We start from the raw sequence: 21855 nt of genomic DNA, 5'->3' as shown, positions 1-21855 counted from the left end.
AAAACCAAAACAATAAGCTGAAAAGACACTGAAACTGAGTTGGCGAAAAACATCTTTAGTTGAGTCACTACCAGTGACCCCTTTCACATTACAAGTAGTTATTTGACCCACTGCTAAAATTATTGATTAGTACAACTTTAATGTCTTCACTTCATTATATGACAATTAAAACTAATGTGGTTACAGTAGACATCAGATGTTACAAAATGCCTCAAATTAATTCCTTAGTTTAGTACAAGAGCAAATATCTACACTCCTCAAGACATTGCTCTGCTTTCAGTCATGAGGTTTGGACTCATTAATATAATTTCTTATGTTAAATGTAAGAGGTGAATTCAGCGTTTTCTGTCATCCCCAAATTGTTGAGATGTGAAGTTTAGACCAGTTTTTTTTAGAATATATGTTTTTCTCTTTATGTTTAAGTTCTGTATGTATGATGCTATTTCCTTACATTTAACTAAAACAAACTACAGTATATTTCCAAAAATACCCAATTGTGCTAAATACTTTATGTCCATTAAACATAACTCAGTCTGCTGAGCAGAATATATTTTGGGTAGGTTTTTGGTGGATCAGTCCTAAGCCATTTTGTTCTTTCATACCAGCAGGCATTGCTTGGCAAGTTGTTATTGGCATGCAAATGTGTGAGATGTTAATAAAGTTCAAGGTATTTTTTAAAATATTTTTCGCTTAAATGTGAATGAAAAATTCATTCCAAGTATGACGTCATCCAATTAAATATTTGTGTAGAAGAAAAAATCAACCTTTTGGCATCATTCATTTATTCAAGCAGTCACCATTGTGGATTACAATAAACCTCTGACATTCGTCAGCATGACTCCCAGCCACAGATCAGATCAGATCAGGTTTGGCAGCCGAGTTCCCTTTTAATCAGGTGTCAGGTTCTCAGAGCCGGTGTGAGGATGGTGGGGGTAATCAAAGCAGCCTCTTAGCATTTGGACAGAGCTCACTTGTTTGCTCAATCACTCGCCTTTCAAACTTTGCCTTATTTGTCACATGAATATTTAACCGGTGTCATAAATATTGAAAGATCCTTAAAGGCAAGACACCTGTGTCACATTTTTAAGAGTGGCCGGGAATCTGAAAATAACTTCATACATATTCTCTCTTGTCTGCATCCCACTGTATGGATTCTGAAAGCACGTACCTATAAGACATATTTCTTTAAAGCTATTTGACACGCTCAGTGTATAAATCCAGACAAAAAATTCTTAAATGCATCGTTTGATGGCAGAATATACAACAACAAAGCATACTGGTATATAATCAGCACATTTCAACACATAGGCTTCAGGGTTGATGTATGTTTTTAATAATTCATACAGCAACCTTCAACCGTGAAAATCCCTCTATTTACAATTATAACAATTCCTATGAATAGTTAATCGCATTATGTTCTGACTTCCACTTTATGGACAGAGCAAATGAAACATTACACCCAAGAGCAACTGATTTGAGAAGGCAGGCATGGTAGTGTGTGTTTGTTAATCTTTTCAAGGCACAGCGTCTTGCATTGGCTGAATTCGCTCTTCTTCATTGTGCTGAGCACAGCAAGAGGTCCGCCGAGCTCAAATACAACGAGTGAACCAATGAACCTGATGGACAACATACGGATTAGCTCAAATAGTGGGAATTTCATTATACCACAGCAAACTCAGCGGGTCAGTCATACCTGTCAAATATTGTAACTGAAGTGCAAATGGCACTGGGAGGAACTGGAGCGAGAGTTTCTTTGATTTTTTACTGGTGGAGGATTGATTCAGGTCCTTTACCCAGTGGACCAAGAAGTACTGAGATCATAGTAAAACTAGAAATACCCCAGTATAAGATACTCTATTACTTGTAAGTCCTGAATTAAAAATTTTACTTAAGCAAAAGTACATAAATAGGAGAAGCAAAATGTACTCATTATGCATAATGGTCCCAAGTAGAGTTCATTTTATTGTATTATTACCTTTACAGCATTTTTATGTTATGAGGTGGAGCTGATTTTAACAACTTTATATTCTGTTGTGAAGATTAATCACTAACAATGCATCATATTTTATAAACCGATAAAATCAAATCTAATCTGCAAAGTAAAAACTAAAGCTATCAGATAAATATTGGAGAAAAAAGTACATTTTGTCCTCTAAACTGGGCTCTAGTACAGTACTTAAATGATGGTACTGTTAAACTCTTAACTTGGTTTACAGCAATAACACAAAGTAAAAATACCAAATTCCAAGCTAAATTCTTTAATTTTGCTTAATTTGATTGCAGAAAAATGTATTTAGTTATCTGAGGTATGGTCATTCTGTGTTAATGGCCCAATCATTAACTTTAGACATAAATTAGAGATTCACATGTAGGCTATCACTACAGAGTTTAACCTACAGATTTGGGTTAGGGTCAACATTTTCTAGGGTCACAGTTTCTGTGTACTGCAATAACGTGTCAGTGGTCTGTATGATTTTATTCATGTTTTAGATGCAAGTACCGTACAGCCGTCATATATATGAAGAATTAGTCAAACGTACAATATGTCCCTCTGAAATGTTAAAGTATAAAGTATTACAATACAGGCACAAAGTACATACAAATTTACTTACCATCATTGATATCTGACTAAATTTATGTAAATTATGATAAATTGGTTATACTGGCTTTGTTGAGCTGAAAATTATTTCTAGGTTTTCAGATGCTAATGTCTTTTAAGGGCACTGTGACCTGTAGCAGCACACGATGAAGTGAAAAAGTAATTTACTGGCATAATTCCTTTCTGAATTGTGTTGAGTGTTTGAACCCTTTGAACTGTCTAATACGAACACATTGTTTCCTAAAGAAACTAATGCGCTGCTTTCTGATGATATTACACTTTCATGTCAGCTGGAACATCAAGCTGTCTGCTTGCATATTGAACACACAGACATTAGATCCAGTCATCTTCAAAATTCTAGTTGAGGAGGCATCAACTGTGAAATATGAATATGTAAGACCTGCATGCAGCTTGTTGAATGTTAATTTTTTCTAAATTATTCACTAATAGAGAATAGTATATTTGCATGAACAACTTGAGTCTGAAGCCTAACATCTCTGAGAATAAAACAGAAAAATGAATCAACATTAGGCCATGTAGCAAAGAGCACTTGTGATAATAAGCTTCAATTAGGCAACAATATGTCACATGTAGCAGTTAGTGAGCACATTACAGCTGTTCATGAGCAGAAAGTCTTACTAAGGATGAGATTATTTCATCTTGACAAAAGGTATAGACACTTAAAATAAATAAACAAAAAAAGAGTAAAGCAAAGCACAACATGGAGTTTGATGTAATCTCCATAGAAAATTTAACTTCCACCATCTTGCATATTTCTAAATGATTTATTTCACACAACTTGAGTGGAACAATGTCAAAAATTTTAGGTCAGATTTCCTGCTAAGACAACACTGTACATACACTGTACAACAAAATGATTATTAATAATATTAATATTAATAATATGCAAAAAACAATTATTTTAAAACTAAGAAGTGGCCTTATGTGTACACAAATGTGAACTAATAAAAATGTATAGTACATTTGTAGCTTCATAATGGTATGCATCGCACTAACAACAAACCAAACAAATCAACTCTCGAATCTTAAATGTACACAACACAATATCCAGTTTACAAATAAACAAATCTATTTTACACATACTTACAATACTGAATACTTACAGTAAGTGCACATTAGAATCAAAGTTGATACAATATCACTTTTTAATATTATCTGATATGAAACAACCATGCCAGGTTACCAAAACACTGAAAGATAATATTTATGACTGGATTTGTACAAATCTATTTATATTCACCGTTATGAGAGGTACATTGGCTAATTCACACAATTACATTAAACTTTATTGACAACAGAAGACAGGCACCAAACAATGTGGGATAAAGAGTCTTTAAGGAAATAGTTTAACATTTTGGGTTTGCCTTCTTGCTGAGTTAGATTGATACCACGGTTAGCTTAGCTTAGCACAAAGACTGGGAGTAGTGTGCGCCCAGACGTTTTCCAGAGCTATGCTAGCTGTTTCCCCCTACTTAGCTTATGCTAAGCTAAGCTAACCGGCAGCTGAAACTGACAGATTTGAGAGTGTTATCAATTTTCTCATCTAACGCTCCACCAGACAGTGAATTGTATTTCCCAAAATGCAGTGCTATTCCTTTACTGTTCCTCATCATTAGCACATGTTGTTCTTTAATTTCACATGGTGTTCTATGGCAGTCGGACTCTTTAAATCAGCAGTGCGTTGAGCTATGATGATGATGATGATGATGTTTTTTTCCAGGCAAAGCTGGACCTTCTTGATGCTCCGTCTTGCGTGAACATGCGAGTGACTTTCAAGTCTATCCTTGTAAGCTGAAAAGCACAATGATAGCATTGTTGTGACAGGGCCAGTCATCCTTGTCACCTTGCTTTGCTTTACATACCGGCTGCAACAGTCGCTCCTGACTTGTCAGGTTCCAACTCCTCCAATGGAGAAGTTTAAACCTGACAAGTCAATGGGGAATATTTTTCAGCCTACAGTCAAAACCAACAAAGAAAGCTTCTCTGGACATGAGGACTGTTTTTAAGCCAAGTGTTAATGCAGTGCCTTTTAATTAGCTGTTATGTCTAACACTGTTTCACAGACTGTGACAAAAACATGCTTGTACAAGAGAATTTTATGTTACTGGTGAGGCTTTAAATCCCACCATTGCAATAACGTGAACAATTACAGTGATACATTACTGATATTGTAGCCACAATACAATCGCTATGGCACAACAATCCATAGCAATGAGTTGTCTTTACACTGTATACTTGTCTGTACAATGTTAAATGACTCCTTCCATGTAAATGTAAACATTCAAGGACTGAAATGCTTTAAGGCATTTCCTGTCTGGAGTTGCTGTGCAGCCTGACAGCCAGCAAAGATTTGATTGCAAGTGTCACTTCAAAACACTGACACCAGGCACTCGTGACAAAACTTGAGTGCCTCAAATAATAAAAAAACTAAATCAATCCAATTACAAGGCTCAGAATCAAACAAAATAAGAGGGATGGCTGTACTGATAAAAGGGAAGGCAAAGGGCAATCAGTCTCTCATGAGAGTGATAGTGCAGAGAAGGGCATTTGTACTCCAAAGCGATCGTTGTAAATCAGCATCATGCTGGTCACCCGGTCTGAAGCCTCATCCATTTGGCATTTATGAAAATAAAGTTTGTTTGTTCTGTCTCCCCACACAATGAGGGAAACACTATGTTTCACATTCTTTTCTAAAATATGCTTTAAAACACATTGTCCATCATAACTCACATTCAGCGCTTAAACACACTCCAGTAATGCATTCTGGTACGTTTCTTTGCCTGTGATGTCGCTGCAAACACTGTAACAAGTGATTTTTAACCAGAGTATAATTGCATCAGATTGCAGGTCTGCTGGTGCAGTTCACATTTGGATGCCCCAACTAACCCTATTAATATGTGACATTTTGCATTGCCCAGTGTCTGAACACACAGGGAACCAAAAAACGATCGACTAAATGATCCATAATGATGTGACTCACAAATTCACCCGTACATGTGCACTGAATCATGAAATACAACCACAGAAGCTAAGCAATGTACTGCTGAAATCATAAAGACAGAGAGTGAATGGTTCTCATTCAAATGTGCAAAAGCTTGTGAAGCAATGCACTTGTACATATCATTTTTATTTATCATTATTTAAGGAGTAAATAGCTGCTTGGAAGCTGATTAAGGTCACACTATTATCTGTTCTGTTCTGTACACTCATCATTTTCTTCTGTCTACGTCACACTCAAGCAACACATCCTCCAGCAGTGCATGTGCAAATGAGGGAGTGTGTAGTTTTTGCTGTAGAGCTTAAATATACTGTGTCTTTACCTCCTAGTGTGTGGAACGAGTGTTTTGTACAGAATGTACGTCTGCATCACTACTTGTGTCAGTCATATGCTTGACAGGTCGTCGTGATAGGAGGATGAACCCCGGCGTGTTTTCGGGCTGCATCGTGTCAACATGGTGATCTGGGTGCTGAAGTTATTGCTGCTACCAATAGACGGATGTTGGTATTTGGTGTCCGAGCCCATGTATCTCTGCAGGTGCCACCTCCGCCACTTCCTCTTGATCTCTCCTTGGACCTACAACAGATTATAACAGTAACACTTTAATACAGCCTCCTTTTTTATCATGCCCTGGCTCACCCACTCAATTCTTATACTTATTTTACAGTATGCTGTGGCATACCTCATAACATGAAAATACTCCTTGGGAGGTAAACTGGTGAGGGGGCTACTATTATATTCAATCAGGACGTGTGTACAATAACAACACATAGAGCATACAACGCTTGCTAAGGTGAAGAGAGGCCTGGTTAGCTTATATAATAGCTATACTGTTAGTATAAACTCCCATGCATTACCTTAGGAACAACTTTGGCCCATTAGTTACCATACATATTACAGTATGATTAGATGAGAGTATGAGATTTTCCCAAAGCCCCTTTCTGCCTTTTTACCTCACTCTGCGCCTGCAGTCTTGGTACCATATCATAACTGTGAAATCTGTTATACCATAATTGTTTTATAGGTTCCCCAGAATATTACTGTTGTTAACCAACTTCAATTCTATTTCCCAGTACTTTACCCCATAATTATCTAGTATTTACAAAATTACCTCTAAAATTCCTAATTGGTACTCCCTTTTAGTATTGTTTCCTGTACAGTGGCAGGAAACAAAGACTATACAGTGTGAACCTGTAAGTACTTTATTGGTACTTTATTCATATATTGAAACTCATATAAAAAGCTCATATAAACTCATATAAAAACTGTGTACAACATTTAAATGTATCCATAGGAAATCTAAAGAATGACAGGTTTCAGGTGTTTGTAATAATAATCCACTCCATTTATATCAATGAAGGTAGGCTAAATAACAGAAACACCTCAATACAGTTCAACAACACCAAGTTGAATCAACATCTCTCTAAAACAGTTTTTTTTAAAAAGGACTGATGTATTAGACTGTATTAGTTTTAGCAACAAAATGTGTACCTGATAAATTGGCAACTATGTGTATTTTTGACATTGTGAATATTGTTAGGTAGAGGTAATGAATACACCCATTTTGGGCTTTTTCTGTCTCCCAGCAGATAACTGTGTTTATCCGTGTTATTTTCATGATCTATCTATAAATAACTGTAATTTCTATCTTTTGTCTTCATCACGTTTCATGTGTTTTGTTGTAGCCTGATATGCGACTAATGTGACAAACAATGAGCGTGATTCCAGGACCATATACCATTCTTGAGGTTGCAGTAATTTAAAAACGCTTTACACTTAACAAAGGACTCCTGAAAATTGCTCTAGATTAAAATTCAGGTGGTATAGTGTCTAGCCTTGCCATCCATCCCATCACTGTGATTCAATATGGACCAGCACTGGGAACATAACTAATGTGCCCACAGAGAGCCTCTGCAGACATCACTGAATCGCTCCCTGCCAAAACGGCTGTGCTTTTTACAGCCCCCCCACCTTGCAGGCAGAGAGCAAATAATGTGCTGCAAGGAGGTCCAAGGGAGGGAGAGATGGCTGGAGCAACTGGTGACTCACACTCAGAGCTGCATTCACCTTTTGGGACTGTGTGTGTGAATGGACACAGTGGACTAGCTCTGCGTGGAAATCCTGAGGTTTAAACAACATGTTTATACAAACAGTGATTACAACACTGTGAGAGGCGTACCTACCTCTCCGTTAAGGAAGCAGTAAAGGACTGCGACCACAAAGCCCTAAATAGAAAGAAAAACACAGATAAGAGAGCAATAACATTGTGTATCATGGTGAAACTTCCAGTTAGTCTATTTATATTGTCTTACAACTATTTGTTAATTTAAACACAACACGTGTGGCATTCATGAGACATCAAAATGGATTACACTGACAAAAAAATGCAGAGTGTTCAATGGGCAGTTTATAGTAACAATGAGAGTGAGGGATGAGATGAATGATTGGAAGAAAGTGCTGGAAAGGTTTCCTTGGTTTCCAAGCAGCCTGTGATGCAGCTGTACTGTCTGGCTGCATTCGCCATCATTCCTCATTATGTGATGCACTGAAATAACACCAGGGTTTAAAACGGCAACACTGCTGCTGAATCAGCCAGCAAAGAGCCTGGAGACCTGCCACAGTTTTCTGTGAGGTTTTCTTCAATAGAAACCCTTGCGGGTCAGGGCTGACAGGATGCCAAATCATTACTTTAAAAATCCAATTTAAAAATTCTAGGAAAATGTGTTTTTTGACCTTCTGGGAAACTCTTCCACATCTGCCACCAAATGCAAATTCTTAAAAAATGAAAAATTGGTTGTTTTTTTAATTTTATTTAATTCCCTTTTCCTAAAAAGTTACCTGAAATGACCCCAGAATCAAGTCAAACACTAGCCGTAGCTCAGTCTTCACTTGCTCCGGGATGAATGCAAACACGATAAAATTGATCCCAAAGAGAGGGATCAAAAGCAGCGTTGATTTCGCCAGTCTCCTGAAACGACAAAGCAAAAACAGATTAAAACGTCTCCCTCCAGTGAAAACAAATTTTCAGTCTGTCTCTATATATGCCAATAATGAAATGCAACTCCGGAGTACTTTTCATTTTACATTTCAGCTCAGCAGACCAGAGGTGGAAAAAAAACACCATTGAAAGTGTCAGTGGGAAAATAGCTCATGCATTATGGCAGGCTTATGAGATGTGCTCCATCACAGGAAATATAATGCACAGAGCTCTATATCTCCGTGTAAAAAAAGCTTCCGGGGGAAGACTACTGTGCTCAGTGCCATGAGTTTCTTTTCTGAAGTCGAAAACAGGATTGGTCATCTTTGCATTGCTCTGAGCATAAAAAGTTAAAAGGAGCCACAGAAAAAAAATCCCCAGTTGTACCCACAGGGAAAAAAATATCTTACTCTGAGCTTTCTGAGTTTATGCAAGATAATCTTTGTTTTCCTCTGTAAATGCAGTTTACTTTCACACAATGTGGATCAAATTTATCCTTTGAAGTGGTGAAGATAACGCCTTTATTGGGATTGATAATCTTTCATCTTATCTTAGCTAATAATAATAGAAATTAACTGCATGAAAAAGACATGAAATTACACTCACGAGTATTGGTTAGACTCATTTCTTCCAATATCTGGGCAGTTGATTTTCTGGCGAAGTATTCGTATGATGCAGATGAATAGAATAAAGTTCATCTGAAAAGAATATTCAAGTTTTACATGAGGACAGTAAAGTTATGGTAGTTAATGAAACATTAAGCAAATCAATTAAAATACTACATGTTTCCAACATGAAATTCCTAGATGGAAAAAAGCTTGTTCTAAAGTAGCCTCTTCATGTTTTCAGTGTTTTATCTAATGCATGTGGAGTAATGTTTGAGAAACGCATCTCAAAACAGAGGGTTGATGCTCAATTTCGCCTTACTCAATTGGACTGTGGGAAAACCAGCATTTCCAAATTGTTGATTTGTGTTGGACGTCTGAACTGGCAATGCATCACACACATCACGATGCAATCACAAACATCACTCGGCTGCTGCAGAGAGGAAGCGACAGAGGGTTCTGACAGTCAGGCTGCTGACCCTGATCCTAATGTGAAAGAGCACAACTAAACCTGCTGTGCCAGGAACTGCTGCCGAGCAAAGGCCAACAAAGTAGGACATCAGCAGAGGAGGAAGTTGTTATCTCAAAACTTACTGTTTTGTACATCCCATTATTTCTTTTGCAGTCACATGATTTAGACAACACTTGAAATTCGTATGAGGCAGGAAGTGAAAAGCAGAATGGACAAGATGAAAGCCCGTACTGTGCTAGTTATTGTTTACTCATTGTGTTGTCCCAGTCAAAATGTGTGTGAAATCTGGATTCGCCAGGTTCCTTCTTAAATTAAGGCTAAAAACCTATATTGAGGTCACGCTGACCTTTGACCTTCCAGTCAGAAGTGTCATCTATTCAGTGTCCGACCAACTGTGAAATAAGGTCTTCAGTTCCTGAGTTTTCCTGAGATATCACGTTCAAGAGAACCAAATTGTGATCGGTTCATCATTGTGTCCAAGTTTGTGCAAATTTGAAGAATTTCCCTTAAGGTGTTCTTAATGAATCGCATTCACGAGGATGGGACGTATGGACGGACAACATATCCACGGACAGAAAACATAATGCATCTGACCATGACTTTCGTTGGCGCAGGGACGAAAAAAATTATGTTATGATTATGACCATAGTCATCAAGAAAACAATTGGTAACACACTACGCCATGAAGGACTGAATAATTCAGAGGAGAACTGGGTAAAAGTGTTGCTGTCAGATGAGATCTTTGTTGTTATTCTGCCTCTCACTGTTCAAATAAAAATACCATTAAAATCATAGACTGATCATTCCTTTGTCAGTGGGCAAATGTACAAAATCAGCAGGGCTTCAAAAAAATTTTTCCCTCCTGGAGTAATGTAATTTATACAGTGGAAACCGCTAGTCATGACGTCTGCCTGGTCAAATTGATCACCGTAAGAAGTTCATTAATATAACAGATATTTTTTCCCTTTCTTTATTTCTCATGCAGATCTAATTGACATTTTAAACTTAAATATAAAGTAATAAAACGGACAGCTTCGCTATTTACTGATTTAAACGTGGCCCTCTCACAATCCAAGCCCTGTCTGGATGGTCAGGATGAAAGCATTACACTCCACTTACATAACATATCTGCTGCTGTGAGAGAGGGCGATAATTACGCACTGTAAAAAGTTCCAAAATGCCATAAGAGCAGGAACGGGAGGGCAAAATGACTCACTGAGCCATGTGAGTACAGTACAGGAAGATATCACATGGCACACACACTTGCACACAGTGAACTTGTGCTGGGAAAGTGAGAAAGAAATGGTCGTTACGCACTGTGGCAGTTCCAAAACCTCACACAATAGATTAGAAGAGAGCCTAAGCATATGACAGCTTGCAAAAAATAAACACTGTAAGCACACTACTTGAATACCATATAATCAAATTCTTTAAACAGCATTTGTATAATGATTCTGTCCCAAGACAGACAGCAAGTCTCCTGTGAGAGGAAGGTGGCAGGGTGTTGAGCTGGCTCTTGATGCTGAAGACCTCTAAGAAGTAAGGTTATCAGAGAATGATTAGAGGCCAGGCCGGGGATACCGGTTAGAAGTTTGATGAAGACTCTAATGCAGCTAAGACATACTTTGATGGTGTGCGTTTTTATAGCCATCACGGAATGGGAATGGCTTAAGATTGAACGACGGGAAATTTATGTTGTACTAGACATCGTGAAAGTGGCAGAAACTCTTCCCAGCTGACCAGTAAGTTGAGGGTGCTTTGCTGTTGATGATGGATTCCCTTGAGCCAACAATTAGGGGTATTAGGGCAGGATTTATGTATTGAACATCACGGAAGAAGATGGTGGAACTAGTGTTGGATGGTGCATGGGGGGCTGAGAGACTCGGAGGATTCATCAGGTGAATATATTGGATGTCGAGGAGAGATGAACCGAATAACCAAATACTTTGTCGTCGGAAATGGACAGCGAGATTGAATCCATTCTCAGATGAGGTGAGTAGATGGATTCAGTCAATGTGGTTAGCTAGTAGCTGGTGTGCTCGATGTTGCTTGGTCTCTGTTCTTGTGCAGAATGCAAGAGTGAAGAAGAGGGGATGGGTTACTAGGGCATTTATAGAAAGGCCGGAAGTGGAGTGGCTGAGGTGTGGTCCTGCTCCTGAAACTCTGCTAAATAGCTCCACATTAGGAATTCCCAGACCTTTAAAATAAAGCATCAGTGAAGCAGTACCCTAATGTTGGGCCGAGATGCAGTTCCTTTACTATAAGTAATTTTTCTTCTCACCACTTAACATACTTGACTGCTGCTTCTCCAGACCTGCTTGTTGAACTCATCTTTACCCTGCTTTTCACACCTCTCTGAAAGTGTCTTTATTTCTCACTCATAGTGAGTCAAAGGTCAGCTTCGCTCATAATGTCCTGGAAAAACACTTTTGGCCAATATTCATCACCATAACTCTGGAACAGATCGGGAACTTGTGATGATCGTATTTCACAGTTGGTCGGACACTGAATACGTGACACTTCTGACTCAGAGGTCAAAAGTCATTGTGACCTCAAAACAGGTTTTTAGCCATTACTGAAGAATTAATTTGGGGATTCCAGATTTCACACACATGTTGACTTGGAAAAAACAATATCTAGCACATAGTACAGGCTTTCCTCCATCTCATCCATTCTGCTTTTCATTCTGGTTGTCTATAAGAATCAATCTACATCAAGTACATGAGTACCGGTGTAGCCAATTCATCTATAATAATCCTTCATGAATCATTCACACAATGAAAATTCACTGGAATCATATCTATGTATAGTGATGACTTCCATTAAGCTAAGATATACACTTATTCGCCATACATTTTTATTTGTCCTTTCAAATATTCACTACATATATATTACATGAGCCTGGACAGACATGGATGTAAACTTGACTGGTTGGCGGAGGCGTACAACTGCAGGGCAGTAACTGTAGTTCATACTGGTGGTCTTAGTGGTTCTATGTGTGAGCTGTGGTGTAAGCATCACATCTTAGCTTTGTTTTATATATTTGGGGTTTGATCAGCGCCATAGAGGGACACATTATAAAAATAAAAATAATAGTAATAATATTAATATGTAAGCTATAGCCATCAGTTATTAGTTTAGCTTTGCACAAAGATTTGAAACTGGGGCAAGCAGCTATCCTGGTTCTATCCAAATGTTCCGACCAATCATAAACTTGTTTTTACACTTTGGTTTCTGTATGGATTAAATAAACGAGATGTAACGTGTTAATTAATGAGCTTTAGAGGTGCTGGTAGGCAGATTGTTTTCTACCTTCAGACAGAGTTAGGTTAGCTGTTACCCCCTATTTCCAGTCCTTGTGCTAAGCTAAGCTAACTGGATAGTTGCTGTACTGTAGATTCATACTTCCTGTAATTTATATAAATGAGAGTGGTATCAATCTTCTAATAACCCACGGCAAAACTTCTTGGCATCTACAGATGGTGACTATCCTCCAAACATGAAATGAGAACTTTGAGGTCAAGCCAACCTCTTATTCGTACCAACCTGTCAGTCGTGTTGACATACAGTAGGAATACTAAAGAGAAAATGGAGTTCAAAAGCCTTCACATAAATTACACTGAGAGATAAGTTTGAATAGGAGTGATGATAACTGAAAAAGACATTTTCTTTTTCAGTGGCAATTAGTTTTACTTTGGAAAAGTCTGACTCGAGAGTGTCGACAGCTTAAGGTGCATAAATGTTGATGTAATGAAATTTGAGTGGTGAAAAAGTGCTCGAAGCTTGTAAACTTACCAGGATTGAGGACAAAATAGGGGTTTTAATGATCCACCAGAATACATCAGTGTTTTCGATTATATCCCAGCACCTGGTGAAGCATGAAACAACATTCACGTCCAAGATGTTGCAAATCAAAGCAAATCAGACCTAGATGTTATACTGGACTCTGGTCTTGCAGTCCCTTGGTGTTTTTCTTACCCCACATCATTATAGTAGGCTTTAGCAATGCTCCATGCTGTGATGAAAACTGTTGGACCTCCTGGGGATATAAAGAATACACTGGCATTGTTCACACAGCCTTTAGTTCGTCTTCAGCAGAGACATAAAAAGGCATAAAAGGAAGACAATCTCACCCCAGCCAATCAGGATGTAAGCCCAGAAGTACTTCCTCTCCGAGAAGAAAGAGACAGCCAACAATGCATGAAGATAAAGGCCTTCTACCAGCAGCCAGAAGAAACTGGCCATTATACAATATTGGAAGAACACAATCACTACTTTGCAGCCAACCTGGTAATGGACACAAGACACGAAAGCATACATTTCACAAACATCTTCTAAGTAGATATACTATATAGGCTAATGAACACGGATTCAGGAACAAGATTACAATAAAGATATTACAGTGCAGTTTCAGTCCCTATAGTGGCAGAAGTGTGGTTGGAAAATGGAAAAATAATGACAAAAAGGAATCCTTGAACACAATTATTAGAACAGAATATACGAACTGAACCTTGTTTCTTTTAGGTGAAAACCCCAAAGCTTACAACTAGGGTAAATAGCTGGCAGGGAAAATGCACAACAGAAAGACACATATAGTAAGGTTAGCAACTGTATTGTGGCGATTGGCACACACGCCTATGTCACACACATAACACACATACAGCTCAGGGAATATCGATGGCTCACCAGTGAAGGAGCCACAGTCCGTCCTGAGTGACAGCAAGTGTGCTGCTTGCCAGGAGCACCGGCTGGACTATGTGAGGTAACTCTACTGTTGTCGGAGAAACACTAACTTTATCTATTATATGGAAGAGGCATCACTTGGTTTTATATTTGTTGGCCAACCTTTGTACTGAAACTGAGAATCTTTTTTTGTTTGCTTTCTGGAATCCAGAAGAGGAGGTTTTTGTTTATATCAGGACTCTTATGGAGATTTGAACTGAGATAAGGACTCATTTATTGGTGGTTGAAGTGTGGGTTTTGTACTGAGTACTGACTGTAAAATACACTGTGATAAACTTTGTGTTTCTTGTCATCTGTAAGTACTTTGAAAAACCTGGTTGTCTAGTAAGGTGAAGTGATTGTCATATTAGAAATAATGAGACCTTTTTACATGCAAACATGCATATACTGTTTTTTTGTTAATCTAATGAACATTGACTGACAACATTATTTACACAAAATGATGCCTTAAATGAGCTGAATTCACCGCATACATTTCAAAAGTGGCAGAAAAACATGCTTGCCTGCCACAGTGGCAGGCAGTAAAAAAAGGTTAGCCGTCTACTCCAGTTAATACACTCACTATGGATAAGTACCTCACACAACACCACTTCAAAAATCCCTTTAATCTGAATTATTGTAAAGGGAAGCCGTGTTTAGGTTTTCTGTGTGTTGTTATTTTGGGGTGGGGGCTTAAAAAAAGGCAAAAAATTTTTAATCAAAGTCTTGACTTTATGACTGCCAGAGAGATTTACCCATATGCTGCACTTATTAATGGCTTATAAGAAATCTATAAAGCATTAGTAAACCATGTAAAACCATTAGTTACCTCAGAACCTGGGGACCACTTATTAGAAAGTGGTACCATTTAATAATTTACAAATGCAGATTTTCTGTTCCTTTACCAAACATATATTTTGCGTTGATTGTAGGCAGCCAAGTCATATAAGTAATACAAGTAGATGGCAACATATAAGCGCCAGCTAATATGCAGATAGCAGATATTTCAGCAAGCGAGGGACAAGAGAGGAACACGGAAACAACCATGCAGGATAACACAATCAGCTGCATTCTGGTTGGCTGACAGCACAACACTTCCATCAGGATGGGTGAGTTCATTCAAAATTCAGTTTGTTCCTGCTGAATGCCAAGCGGCGAGGCTGCCGTTGAACTTGTTACACGAAAATAAAAGGTTCATTTTCCTAATGGTGTGGGTGGGTTGAGCTGATGCGCATAGCGTGAAACTCTTTCACAGCCTCCTCATTTCACCGAAAACACACGTTCACTGCGTGGGTCCAAGGCTGATTCCATGAGCCACATACAAGCTGTTTTGGGATGAGTGTCCAACAGATCCTACAGGGAGGGCATCATACAACATGAGAAAAATCAATACTGTACCCATTTTTAAAAATGACCCTGTGAGAGTGAATGCGTTAAGCACTTTAGCTGATGTACCAGATGTGAGACATGGGATGAATTGGGAGGAGGGTGAAAAGGACAGCGTGTGATTAGGAATGGACTGAAGCACATTATGGACAGAGAAATGTGGTAGTAGGGCAGAGAGGTAAAGACAACACAAATGTCATAAAGAAACAGAACTGAGTGGATATGAATAAACACGAACAACTGCAACATATTCATCAACCCACTTACATAAAGCAGAAACAAGGACAAGTCATGATACAATACTGACAACGCCACACCTTCTGTCTGAACAAAATGATGAAGAATGATGAATGAGCAGAAAAGTGTCACATGAAAAATGAACTACAGCGTAAAGCCTGAGCCCCCTGCTGAGGACTCCAACTCTTCAAGGACACATGAGCATCGTTAATCATCAATGAAGACTAAAGAATTGGATGTCAAACTGCTTCTTATTCATAGTTTAGTCCACTGATGTTTGTTCCAAACAGGCCATTAAACTGATTACAGAACCACCCGAACCGTGACACCTTGGTCTGATATATTATGGAAATATATTAGGAAAATGTAGGTAGTTTATTATTGCATTTATTCAGTAAAGCAAAGTGTTGAGCTATTTGTATGCCTTACTTTATTATTTCCATTGTATGCTATTTTACTTTTACTCCACTACATTTATTGACAGCTGTAGTTTTCAGAAGATTTTACACACTAAACCTATGATGAGTTTATAAACTATAATGCATTATTATAAATTAAACTATCCAGCAGTATATAAAGTCACAAAAATAGACAACATTAACAAAAGAAATTAACAGTAAATCTTCAGCAATAATAAAACAGTAACAGAGGGCCTTTTTTCTACAATCTGAATACTTTGATACTCAAGTATATTTAGCTGTTAATACTTAACAGCACTACTATACTATACTTTACTTTTATTGAACTCAAAGTTTTAATACAGGACTTGAGATTATTTGTTATTACTGTTGGATCAGTATTTTTAAAGTATCTAAACAATAAAAAAAGTGTGTGTGTGTGTGTGCGCGCGTGCTCTGGACATAAAAATGTTTATCTGAATAAATCTGAATAAGTCTGAGATCAAACATATGGTCCATCCATCCATCGTCAACCGCTTATCCTGCATACAGGGTCGCGGGGGGCTGGAGCCAATCCCAGTGTTCATCGGGAGATAGGCGGGGTACACCCTGGACAGGTCGCCAGTCCATCGCAGGGCTTCACATAGACAAACAACCACTCACACTCACATCCACACCTAAGGACAATTTTGGAGACACCAATTAACCTAGCCTGCATGTCTCTGCATGTGGGAGGAAGCCGGAGCACCCGGAGAGAACCCACGTGGACACGGGGAGAACACGCAAACGCCACACATTGATTTGAGCCACCCAAAGTGAGAGGTTGGGGTGATTTCCACTCTCTGACACTGTCACTGGCAGATCATGAGTGCTGCCTGAATCCATCTGGTGTGATGGGGGGCTACAGTAAGGCTTTGGCGGTATTATTACTTTTACGTAATTGAAAGATCTGCATAATCCTTCTGCTACTGATAATAGGATGGTCTGCCGACCCATTCCTCAACCCCTAAAGAAATCAGCTTGTTTGCTTGCTGAGTTTACGTGTTGAATCAAATACACCTGAGCTACTGGTGGAAATGCACACATGACCGATAAATTCATCATCCTGTGTTAGTTTTCCCAGGATACACTTTTTATGGTAACGTTTGGACAGCTCATTAAAGTAGGTGGCAGTGAAGCTGACAGGGATTTTGAATCCTATATAAATTAATTCTCACTTGGCATGTTGAGGGGAAGAAAATGGACCCAGATGGGGTGTCAGAACCTTTTTGCTAGTTCTAATGCATGCAAATCAGGACAAATTGTTTGCCGGCGCTCCATTTTAAAAAGCCTGGCATCGGCGGCATGTGGGTGAATGATGCCACACACACAGACACATACACACACACACACACTGTAACAAACACACAGGTACCTTAAATAATGCATTTGTTACATGCTTCCCTACAGCGATCATATTATGGATTAATTTAATGGGTCAGCAAACATCCAACTGTAGAAGAAGCAACAGTAACTGAGCCAACAGCTGTAATGAAAGTAATGCTGAGCGCTGTAGCACCAAACCTGCCTCTATAATGTCTTTTTCAGCCGACGCATGACAGCAGCTGTCTCATGTCAACCCAGTAGTACCATTAACACGATGCAGCCGGGCAGAGAGCTCAGTAATAAATACACTTTGAGGCTCCTCTTGTCATGAAGCCACATCATGTAGCATAAACCTCATGTTCGCAGGCCTAACCGTAGCCTCAGGGGCCTCTGGTCTGTGGTTCAGCAGTATGTGGTGTGGAAAGCTGTCAGGAAGACATCCAAACATTGTGGTTTGCTATACTCCAAGCATAAATGGCCTGTAGTACTGACATTATTTAAACGCAGCCTTGTTCTGGGGCCTTATTCTTCTTCTTATTATTATTATTAATATATATGTTTATTGCAGTTCATATTTGTAGAATTTAATGTCACTATTTTTTTAGAAATGTATATTTTGTTTCTTGAGAGGTATTGGGGCAGATTTGACTGCCAGTTTTGAAAGTGACTTTTGAAATTCACTGTACTCAACCAAGAAATATTCTGGTACCTAACCTACAGTTTTTGTACGGATTAAACAAATGAAATATATGGGCCGTGGGTGTCCCATGTACAAGGCTCAGTCCTTACTGCTTCGAATCCAGCCTGTGGCCCTTTGTTGCATGTTGCCCCATATCTCTCTCCCTCGTTTCCTCTCTCTATCCACTGTCTTATCAAATAAAGGCAAAAATGCCCCAAAATTATCTTTTAAAATTACAAAAACCCCAATAAACTAATGGAATATTACATTTTAATTAGTGAGCTTCAGAAGTGCATGGTACACAGATTTTGTTATCATTGAGGGATCCTTATAAGAAATGTTGATTTTGTTATGTTTTACATATACGTTAGAAAAATTATTATTATTTTATAGAATAATTATTATTATTTTATAGCACCTTACGTACGTATGATGTAGCTTGTCAACAACGCCTTAAAATACAATAAAACAGAGTACAAAATAAAACATTTCTGTATGATTCAATAAAATAGGCAAGGCAACGAACATTAAAGAAGCTTTAAAAGATAATTACAGAGTCACTAAAGGTCATGCAAGGAATGTTTTTTCTGAATTTCTTTTGCATTAACTCCTATCAAGTTTTGTGTTCCCTTGAAAGATTCATTGCATCTCCCCTGATTGGAAGAGTTAGTGTGTTGGTTCAGTCCAGTTATAATATACTGTGTGGCCGGACTGATTTGGGGAAAAAATCTAATTCTAGTTCTCCTTTTTCTGCCAGATATTGCGATTACGATTCGATTTTGTAATTAAAAAAAAAAGATTAGCTAAAGTTCAATATTCACTGTGTATTAGATAAACTATGACATGGAGCATTACGACATGAAACACCATCAAAACTGTGGCACAATTTTCAAAATAAAACACCCTGTGCAGTCTCCCAATCATATATTAACAATAAACACAGTTAAAGCAGACAATAAATTCACAATTTAACTACATAGCCTACTTAACCATGGTAGAAGCACAAAAATCAAGAGAGCATAACAACACTGGCTCAAAGAGAGCTGTTGTAGAAGCACAAGAAAGGACAAACTGGGGCAGGCTAAACACTTCCAGTGTGAGTTGACACCAGGTAGAAGACGGACCAAAACCGCAGCACAGTGCCTGTGTCGGTTCAGCTGATGCCATTATCCCACGTTTTCCTCTAGTTTTGTTTGTTGTTGTAAAATGTACACACCCTGTGCCCGCTCTGATTGGTGAGTAGGACCGTAACAGGAGATGCATGGCACTTGTGATTGGTGAGCAGATCTTTCACACAAGGATTACAACAGAATGAATTTGGAACTGCATGACTGTTTAAAACTGGTCAGAATCACTGTGTAATTAACCTACATTTTTAATCGTCACGATTAGCTAAAGTGTTCTTTTGATTTGAAAAACGATTAATCGTTTAATCTAAAACACTGTCAGTTTAAGCAAATACTCTTTAGATATTATAGAATAGAGAGATGATATCATGCATTACATTATGCATTTATTGCTCATTACTCATTTCAAAAGCCCGGGCTCCAATGGTATGCTGCTGCTCTGCCCAGCTGTACTAGTTGAAGTAATTACAAATATTTGTGGGCAGGCTGTTCCAGTTTTGGTCCATGATAAGAAAAGGCTGCGTCTCCATAAGTGTTGGTATATTCAATGCTGCTGCAGAAGCTAGGAGTAAAGAGGGAGAGACAGTCGACATGAGGTGCTAAATCATTAAGGGCCTTGTAAAGTAGTAATACAATTTTACAATCAATTCTAAAATAGAGATGGAGCCCATGTAAAGATTCAAAAATGGGTGTGATGCGCTCTATTTTATTTAAGACTCTGGCAGCTGGAAAATGAAGCTAATCGGAATATACTGTTCAGATTATTTAAAATGACAAAATCTGATTAACCTGCTAATTGACCCTGGGAAAAAATTTAAGAACATAATTTTAGAAATATGCATTACACAAGCACAACACTTATAGATTTTGGGAACCTCAAGGTCAGATAATAAATTAGGACCTACCTTCAGACCATTATTGTACTTAGTGCTGCTTACTAAACTAACCAAACTAAAGTAAAACATGGTAATCCAGTCTTGCTGATTGGCCTCAAAAGTCCAGTACTGGCCAGGCTCTAATAAACAATTCCCACAAATAATACGAGGGAATATCTACTAATGCAACAGAGCAATAAAACTGAATCGTACAGTAATTCAATTCACAACTCAGCAAGCAATAAAATTCCTCACTTGACGCCATTATTCATGGTCAAAAAGGATATTGATAACTATTAGATTGTCTTGTACTCATGCTTGAAGCTGATATGAACTAACGTGATCAAATGATACTAATGTACACCATGACGTGAATTTGTCCTTGTAATAATAAAAGTGGTGGTTTGACAGAACCACTTAAGTTCCCTCCTTGTCTGTCTGTCAATCCCCAGCACCACAGAAATCTGTCTTTTCACCCCTATTTGAGCCGAGGAGATATCTCATTATGTGGTTTAACGTGGATAACTAGCCCACCATCTCTGCATCGCTTCTATGCTCCCCGAGTGTCATGTTCACCTGCTGATCTTCTCACAGAGTTTGACTTCTCTATGGTCCATCTGAAATCACCCACAGCAAACAGCAGTGTCTTGGATAATTAACTCACGGAGCCCGAGGAGCAGTTGTCCACCTCCCCGACCTCATAGAGGACAACATCCTTGATGAACACCGCGATGGCTTTCAGGATAAACGACACAAACAGATGCATGTGAATGTAGTTCCTTGTGCAGTGGAGCTTCCTAGGACGCACAGAAAGACATACAAGAACACAGATCAAGACAAAGAGACAAGACACACACACAATTCAATAAAGAGGGCCTTCATGCCTATTATCCAATGTCCTTGGAGTTAATAGCTTAAAATGACAGCAAATCACAGACTGACTTAACTCATAATTAAGCTCATTAGTTTCTTTTATCACTGCGTGGGTGGATCTGCTTTAGAGCGCAATGAACACTTTTTATGGTCCTTCGCATGCCTCACCGATAAAGACAAGAGAGGTGGATTTCAAAATGACTAATCAGAAAAATTTCCTAATACTCAAGCATCAATATTTGAATACTTTTTGACTTCCTGATTACATTGTCATACTTGAGAATATTAAATGATTAGTTGATTTGAGTCTCCCATTAGTTCCGATGACGTGTTCATGCGGACGACGCTTGTTCCCATTGCGGGGGGAAAAATTCAGCTGTGATGTAGCACGTGCCCAATCGCTATAGTGTCCCCTCAGGGATCATTAAAGTTTCATCTCACCTCATCTCTCAGTCAGCAGAGCTTGTTAACGTTCTGCTACAGTTGTTTATACGCTATCAACCAAATTTTGTTATTTCATA

At 38.5% G+C, this 21855-nt stretch overlaps 1 protein-coding gene across 2 annotated transcripts in view; it reads right to left on the bottom strand.

Annotated features, from left to right (window-relative positions):
- Positions 1-3756: 3756 nt before the first annotated feature.
- The window catches only part of vipr1b (vasoactive intestinal peptide receptor 1b), a 50369-nt gene continuing 32270 nt past the window's right edge, over positions 3757-21855 (bottom strand). For both annotated transcript variants that reach the window (XM_046067642.1, XM_046067650.1), the window contains exons 6-13: positions 21126-21258; positions 13806-13959; positions 13651-13711; positions 13468-13540; positions 9202-9293; positions 8457-8586; positions 7802-7843; positions 3757-6194 (exon numbers count right to left, since the gene is read on the bottom strand). In XM_046067642.1, the coding sequence (XP_045923598.1) occupies positions 6003-6194; positions 7802-7843; positions 8457-8586; positions 9202-9293; positions 13468-13540; positions 13651-13711; positions 13806-13959; positions 21126-21258 (877 nt within the window). In that variant the 3' untranslated portion in view covers positions 3757-6002. The remainder of the gene's footprint in view (positions 6195-7801; positions 7844-8456; positions 8587-9201; positions 9294-13467; positions 13541-13650; positions 13712-13805; positions 13960-21125; positions 21259-21855) is intronic.

Source organism: Micropterus dolomieu, linkage group LG01 (genome assembly GCF_021292245.1).
Source record: "Micropterus dolomieu isolate WLL.071019.BEF.003 ecotype Adirondacks linkage group LG01, ASM2129224v1, whole genome shotgun sequence".
Lineage (NCBI taxonomy): Eukaryota > Metazoa > Chordata > Actinopteri > Centrarchiformes > Centrarchidae > Micropterus > Micropterus dolomieu.
This window is presented reverse-complemented; position numbering and strand designations above follow the sequence as displayed.